The 7,534-nt window shown below is 46.4% G+C and overlaps 1 protein-coding gene across 1 annotated transcript; it reads left to right on the top strand.

Annotated features, from left to right (window-relative positions):
• The first annotated feature begins 5,453 nt into the window (after nt 1–5,453).
• Nucleotides 5,454–7,142, top strand: LOC121776813. Its single transcript, XM_042173976.1, has 2 exons — nt 5,454–5,717; nt 5,920–7,142. The coding sequence occupies exons 1-2, from the start codon at nt 5,702–5,704 to the stop codon at nt 7,140–7,142; spliced, it is 1,239 nt and encodes a 412-aa protein (XP_042029910.1). The 5' UTR covers nt 5,454–5,701.
• Nucleotides 7,143–7,534: the final 392 nt, after the last annotated feature.

Raw genomic sequence — 7,534 nt, 5'->3', positions numbered from 1 at the left:
TCCATATAACTTGATCTGCATTCTATTCGTGTTTTCGACCTCTTTCCAAGTCCTTTCAAAATGGCGCCGTTGCCGGGGAAGCATGGTGTTACTTTATGTTTGTGCGTAGTGCGTAGGTGTATATAATTTTGTTTCTTATTTTTTTTGTTTTTCCTGCTGTTGATGAGAAGGTACCACCAAAGTGATTACTGGAATCATCCCTTGATATATGGAAAAACTAACACTCAGTGGAGAGTCCAGGAAGTCGGCGTTGTCATCACTCGTCGCAGAGCCGCATTAGAAGTAGCAGCAGCCACCGAGCAAAAAACACAACCACCACCACCAGAACGAACAGAAGTAGAGATGGCCGTTGTCGCCGACGACTCGGGAATCGGCTCTCTACACGCTCATGATGAGAGAGAGCCCACACATGCTATCGCCGCTACTCCTGGAATGCGGACCATCGCAATCAAATCAGGAGTACTGGACGTTTTGTCCCATTTCTATGGCCTTTCGAAGGAATGTCCGTATGCTTTCCTGGAAGAATTCTGCAGATACTGTGATATTCAGCCCGTGCCAGCTGGATCCACGTCCGAAGATTACAGGCTTAAGGCTATTCCCTTCGTTTTGAAGGGCGATGCGGGTGTCTGGCTGTCAAGGCTGTTGGAAGGATCCATCAGGACGTGGGCTGAGTTCCGTATGATATTCCTCGATTGTTTCTTTCCAACATAAAAAACAAGTGCCCTAAAAAGGGAAATTACAGAAGCCAGACAGGAGTATGACGAGCCCCTCGGCCAGTACTGGGATAGGTTCCAAGGGCTGCTTCAATCATGCCCTAACCACAAGCTGGGAGAGAAGGAGATCTACTCGATCTTCTATTGCGGACTCACGGTGGACAGCAAGAACGACCTCAACCTCGCAGCACAAGGGGATTTCTCAAAAAACCTTTTTAGCCAAGCTAAGAATATTTTGGAGAGGCTGATTGAGGCTAAGTTGTCGTACGAAACATCTCGAGGGCAGTACAGAAGAGGAACAGTGCACGCAGCTGAGGCGCGCAACGATGAAAAGCTGGAGGCTCGATTTGAGCAAATGGAAAAGAAACTGCTGGAAGCAGTAGAAAAAACGAGACCGCCGCCACCGCCTGCACCGAAGGAGACACAGTATGTGCCGCAGCCGCCACCGCCACCGCCAGAAGAGCATCATTACTATTACTGCGAGTTTCCCCTGAGGTAGAGCAAGTAAACTCCGTAGGCCACTGGAACACAAATGGCAACTGGATCTAGGGGAAGCAGAGAGATGCTCCGTGGAGGGACCACCCCAACTTCAGATGGACTGATCAGAATCAAAGCCAACCACAATAGGTACTGCCCTCTGACGGGCAGTCCAACTGGCCAGCTCGAATCTTGGAGAGACCAAACACTGGAGCGAATAGAATGCAAGGAGGTCAGGCGGGTTGGTCAAGTGGACCTAAAGGGAACTGGTCAAGTGGATGATAGCCTAACTGGTCAAGTGGAGGACAGCCTAACTGGTCAAGCCGACAACAGGAATGAGAATGGGGGTACCAACACCAAGCCCCTCAGTATAGCAACCAGGGTAGGCAACCAAGTAATCAAATGGTGAGTTATGTCCCGCAGTACCACAGGGGAAACCAGCAATCCCAAGGGAACCAACAGTACTTTCAAGGAAACCAACAAAATCATCTGTCCCAGAACCAACCAGAGCAATATGGGTCTTCCGGTTTTTACCAGCAAGGCCATGGAGGAGGCCGATTTAATCAGAGAAATAACAGACAGCAAAATGAAGGTCCAGGGGATATGATTCCACACCAGTCCCATGATGCTGTGCGAGAAATGTAGGAAGCCCAGAGAGAACAGAGAGCTGCATTAGAAATGCTTACGAAGCAGTTATCTCAGGTCGCCATGTCACTGGACGAGCTAAGAGGTAATGAAGGAAAGATTCCGGCTACAGTGCAACCTCCAGCAGGGCGAGAGAATGTCAACACAGTCTCTCTGAAATCAGAAGGAGTTTATTAGAGCTCAACTGCAAGTTTTCCGGCATCCAAGACAAGTCTTAATAAAAGCATTGAATCCAGAGCCCTTGATCAAGCCATAGCGAAAGAAGAGTCAAACATCTGTGAACAGGGTGCTGAAAAGAGAAGGAAGGTCGAAGCAGAGGAAGTGACCAGTATGAGCCAACCTAGTGATCTTCCCTCCAAGAGAACTGACACAGGGGTATTTACGCTCCCAATTTCCATCAGAAACGTTCAAATGGAGCATGAAATGTGCGACCTAGGGGCTTCCATCAATATTATGCCATATTCTATATACAAGAGGCTGGAGAATGCTAAGCTCGTCAAAACCAATATGGAAATACAGCTAGCAGACGGGTCTTGCATTTACCCCGAGGGAGTTCTGGAAGATGAAATCGTCAAGGTGAACAGATTCATGTATCCCGCCGACTTCTTTGTTATAAAAATGACGGAACCAGGAGCAGATGAATCTATTGGGATCCTTTTGGGGAGACCTTTCCTATCCACCGCCAACACAGTCATTGACGTCCGCCATGGGACAATTAATCTTGAGTTTAAAGGAGAGCAACTTACGATCGGCATTAATGAAGCGGTAAAAAAGCCATAGGGCAGAGAGAGCATACAAACAGTAAACGCTATCAGCCCTCGGAAACAGGAGTATTCGAAAAAGGAATCATTTGAAGAGCCATCCTCTGGTTACACTGAAGATGAACAACTGAAGAGAGAGGCATCAGAATGGTTTGATACGACAGTGACTGGAGCAATGGATGATCAAGCCATTAGAAGGGCAATTATGGAATTTTGCCAGCCGTCACAACCAGCCGAGGCAAGAGAGATTACTCAACCAAGAAGGGTCGAGAGACCACCTGACCAAGCCGCTCCATTAAAAGGAATGCTGAAGAAGGAATCCTCGTTTACAAGGTAACTACTTTCCGTATCAGTATCACCGATGGCTTTCAAGGACTTGTACAGCCTGACAGATCACAAAACAGTCAAACCACGATTGCAGAAATAGGAAGAACTACTCTTCCAACACTAACCCCAGCTGATGCCCAAGAAATGAAGTTCAAACTGGTCGGAACCTCGAACAGTCATGGCAAGGCACACTCATGTGGCAAAACTTCCGTACCCTATTAACCAGGAGGAGATCAGAGCCTTGTTAAAGTACGCTGGGGCCCGTGGAGGACTCATCAAGGATTTCTCCGGAAGAGCCCAGATCCTAACGAAGTTTCCCCAGTATGACGCAAAGTTTAAATTTTATGATGTCTGCAAGGCCGCGTTCCCATTTCTGAAAGATCGATTGATGAGTTATTCTATAATACGCGGCCCTGACTGGAATCACTCCTTTGAGGTGATATGTGAGACTAGTAACTGTGCTTTGGGAGCAATATTAAGTCAGAAAATCCAGGCGAAAAGTTATGTTGTCTTCTATGCATCAAAAACCTTGGGTCAGGCGCAAAGGAACTATGATGTGACCGAAAAAGAGATGCTATCAGTAGTCTTTGCATTTGAAAAGTTCAGACAGCATCTACGAGGTTCCAAAGTGATGGTGTGTACAAACCATGCGGCCATCAAATACCTATCGTCGAAGAGGAGATCAAACCCGCATTTGATCAAATGGTTACTTCTTCTACAGGAGTTTGAGTGGGAAGCAGTTGATAGGAGAAGATGTGAAAACATAGAGGCGAGTCACCTACGCCAAATTCTGCAAAAAGAAAATACGGAAGCCACTCCAGACAAGTTCCCTGAAAGGCACATGCATCTGATCAAGTCGAGGTCTGAAGGACAGCGGATCTGCCAGGAAAGGAGGATTGATCAAAGCAAACAGAGAAGCTGGGAGCAACTTGCGCCTAAAAGGGAAAAGTTCGCAGGAAGGACCAACAGTCTGGAGGAAAGCAAGTTACCCGGAAGGAAAGGAATGGATGCATTTGTAGTGGACAACATTTCACTACCAATGCCTAGCTCACGCCAGTAAACAGGTAGAAGGAGTGATCGCGTATTCATGGATAGTCTGCTTGATCAAGCGACAAATTCTAAATCTCTTAATCTGATCAAGTGACATTCCAAGGAGACCCGGTCAAATCCTTGTTAGTGTAAATAGTTTTTTTAAGTGTGTCAAGTTTTTCTTAGTTAATAAAAAAAATCGAAAGTGGAGAAAAGGAACTGATCAAGTGGAATTATGTGAGCTGCCATCGGGATTTAATGTTCCACGTGATCAGTGCAAATTGAATTTAATTGGTGGTGCAGTGATTGAGTTGATAAGAGCAGGTGATGATAAGACGTGCGCAGTAATTAGAGAGGTGTCAGGCGGCGCCGAATGTTGAAATGAAAGGACGACCTGGAAGAAAGCTTATCGGAGAAGCTTTGTGATCTGGCATTCTGAAAAGGCGCACCAATACGCGAAAAGTCGCAGAGATCTCAATAGGCAGGGATCTCAACAGTCGGAGTTTGAGTATAAAAGGGTGTTTTCCGAATCTCACTTTCTATCAACTGCCTTCAGAACCCTTGTGCTATCCTCATCTAATTCTCTCCAAATTCAAGTCACCAGCAAACATAATCAGAAAGAAATGCAGGGCAATCAACTCGAGACCTCCAATACCTCCTCGTTTTCTCCAGGAGCCGGTCTCAACAGTAATAATCAGAGATCCTTTTCACCACCGAGTCCACCAATTACCAAAACACCATTATCGCCCCCTAGATTCATCGGCCCACTCCAATATATAGACCCGGCTGACATAGGGCGTGTGGACTCTGTGCTCAGAAGTTTTCCCGTCGACACTGACCCCGTGGAGATTTACACCGCACTAAAAGCTCGCCTAAGAATTTCTCGGTCTAAAGACCCTGCTCCGCCACCACCAACAGAAGGGCTGCCTCATCCCAGTGACCTCCTTCTACGACGAAAGGAGGCAGAATTTAACCTCTCATCGACTATAGAGGAAGACTCCATCCCGAGAAGGACGCGCCACCAGACAATGAACCGGCTACTTCTTGAAGCTGAGGGATCAAGGCAGCAAGCAAGACTGTGGAGAGCAACCAGGTGAGAGCAGAGGAAGAGAGCAGAGGAAGGGGGAAGAAAATATCCTTCATTCCCCTAGTACGGGCCACCATACCAACCAAGGTATGAGGCTTGCTAACGCTGCCAGCATGCTTCCCCCCCCGAAGGAAAAAAAGAATAAAAAATATACCAAGGAGGAGGAGCTCCGATAAACAAGAAGCCTTAGAAGCAATAAGGAAGGCCTATGTAATGGAGGCGATAAGGAAGGCGCGCAACATTCCCCTGATTCAACAATCTAGAAGACAGTAGTATCACCCTTACAATGTTTGTAAGTCGTCCGATATATCGCGATATATCGCCTGTATCGGTAGGCCAAGGGTCGATACATACCCAGATGTGACTTAGGCGACTAACATTCGAGTCGTCCGATATATCGCGCGACTTGACCGATTAGTCGCCTGATCGAGTCGAGGACGACTTAATGGGCTTCACTCCAGATTGGGCCAGGCGGACAGGTAGGTGTCTATTCAGCCCATTAGGGTTTCTTTATACATCCCCCACACCCCCTCCCCACGTCCTCCTCCTCCAGAACTGCAGCCGCCGCCGACGCTCCCTCCACCTCCAGAAACTGAAGAACGCCGCCGCCTCTCCTGGACACGCCTCCGGCCTGCCTCATCCGCCGCCTCTCCTCATTCAGGATGAACTCTAGTTCCGGTAATGCTCCAGTTCCTCTTCCTCTCTTATGTCTCTCCTCTCTCGTCTATTATTTGAGTTCCTCAAGCGCTGCATCTGTTCTCTATTGTTATTTTTTAGAGCAACTTCAAATCTTGACTGTTCTGTGTTCTATTATGATTTGTTAGCAGTGTTGCATCTGTTCTTTTGACTCTTCATTTTCGCTGCATTTGATGTATTGTAGATGAAAATGCTACAGTCGAAGTGGTGTTCCCAAATGCAGCAGCTGCTGCTGAAGCCGATGCAGAGCTGACTGGAGGGTATGCTGCGTCCGATGAGCCAAATTCTGCTGCTGTTCCATCATCTGGGTTTGGTAATGTCACTCCTAATGAGAAGGACTTTGAATCCATAGTTGCTAGCACATTAGGAGAGATGCCACCAGAACTTGCTGCAATGGCCAAAGATCCAAAGAGGCATGCTAAATCCAAAGACCCTGGGTGGAAGTATGGGTTCTGGCCATATGAAGGAAAGAGAGATATGGTGCAATGCATCTTCTGCAGAAAGGTGGTTCCTGCAGGAATCAAGAGGTTCAAGCAACACATTGCAGGTGGTTATGGAGACGTCGAGAAGTGTCCAACTGCACCTGCAATAGTAAGAAAAGAGATGTACGATTTTTTTAAGAAAAATGCAAGGAAAGAACTGAACCTGCAGCAGGGAAGGGAATGGGATTGTGAAGCAGATAGTGAAGGTGAAGTGCAGGAAACATGTGCGGTGCCAAGCTCAGGGACTAGAATTAAGGAAAGTAATAGGATGTTTGCTCGTTCTTACCTAGATTCAGCTAAGCAGGGGTCACAAAAGTACATGAAAAGTGTTAGTTCCATGCTACAAAAGTCGCCGGAAGATGTGATTTCTGAGAGGCGTAGTTCAAGGAATTCTCAACCTAGTACAATGGAGCATTGCACAAAGAAATCAAAGGAAGTTAAACAAAGAGTTGATGATCATGTGGCAGATTTCTTTTATGAGAATGGAATTCCTTTGAATGCTATTAACTCACGCAGCTGGGAGATTATGTTGGAGTACATAGGACAATATGGTCCTGGTTATAGGAGTCCTTCATATCATGATATAAGGAACCCATTAGTTGACAGGGCTGTAGAGAGAGTTAACGAGACCAAAAAGAAGCATGAAGAAGCATGGAAGGAGTATGGCTGCAGTATCATGTCAGATGGATGGACCGACACAAGCCATCACCATCTCATAAACTTTCTTGCAAACAGTCCAGCAGGAACCTTCTCTCTTGGTTCAGTGGATGCTTCAAATGAGGTGGCAGATGCCGTTATGCTTGCTGATTTGTTGGAGAAGCAAATTGAGAAAGTTGGGAAGGAATATGTGGTGCAGGTTGTCACGGATAATGGAGCTAACTTCAAGGCAGCAGGCAGAATTTTAATGGAGAGGATTCCAACCTAATTTTGGACCCCTTGTGCCGCCCATTGCTTGGATTTACTGCTGGAGGACATTGGCAAGATAAAAGAGTTTCACAAATGTATTAATAATGCAAAGAAGGTGTGCAAATTCATCTATAAACATGGAAGGCTTCTTGCTCAAATGAGAAATAAGCTAGGAGGAGATCTTGTGAGGCCGGCTGTCACACACTTTGCTACTTCATTTTTTACACTAGCTAGTATGTACAAGCACAAGGCAGACCTAAGGAGTCTATTTGTTAGTACAGAATGGCACGATAACAAGCTGGCTGCATCAGAGGAGGGGAGAACCACGGAGAAAATTATTCTATCCATACAATTTTGGAACACTTTAGAAATTTGTTTGAAAGCTTCACAACCACTTCTGATTGCTCTGAG

The sequence above is a fragment of the Salvia splendens genome, chromosome 18, assembly GCF_004379255.2.
Source record: "Salvia splendens isolate huo1 chromosome 18, SspV2, whole genome shotgun sequence".
NCBI lineage: Eukaryota > Viridiplantae > Streptophyta > Magnoliopsida > Lamiales > Lamiaceae > Salvia > Salvia splendens.
The sequence above is the reverse complement of the archived record's forward strand: the minus strand, read 5'-3'. Positions and strand labels throughout refer to the sequence as shown.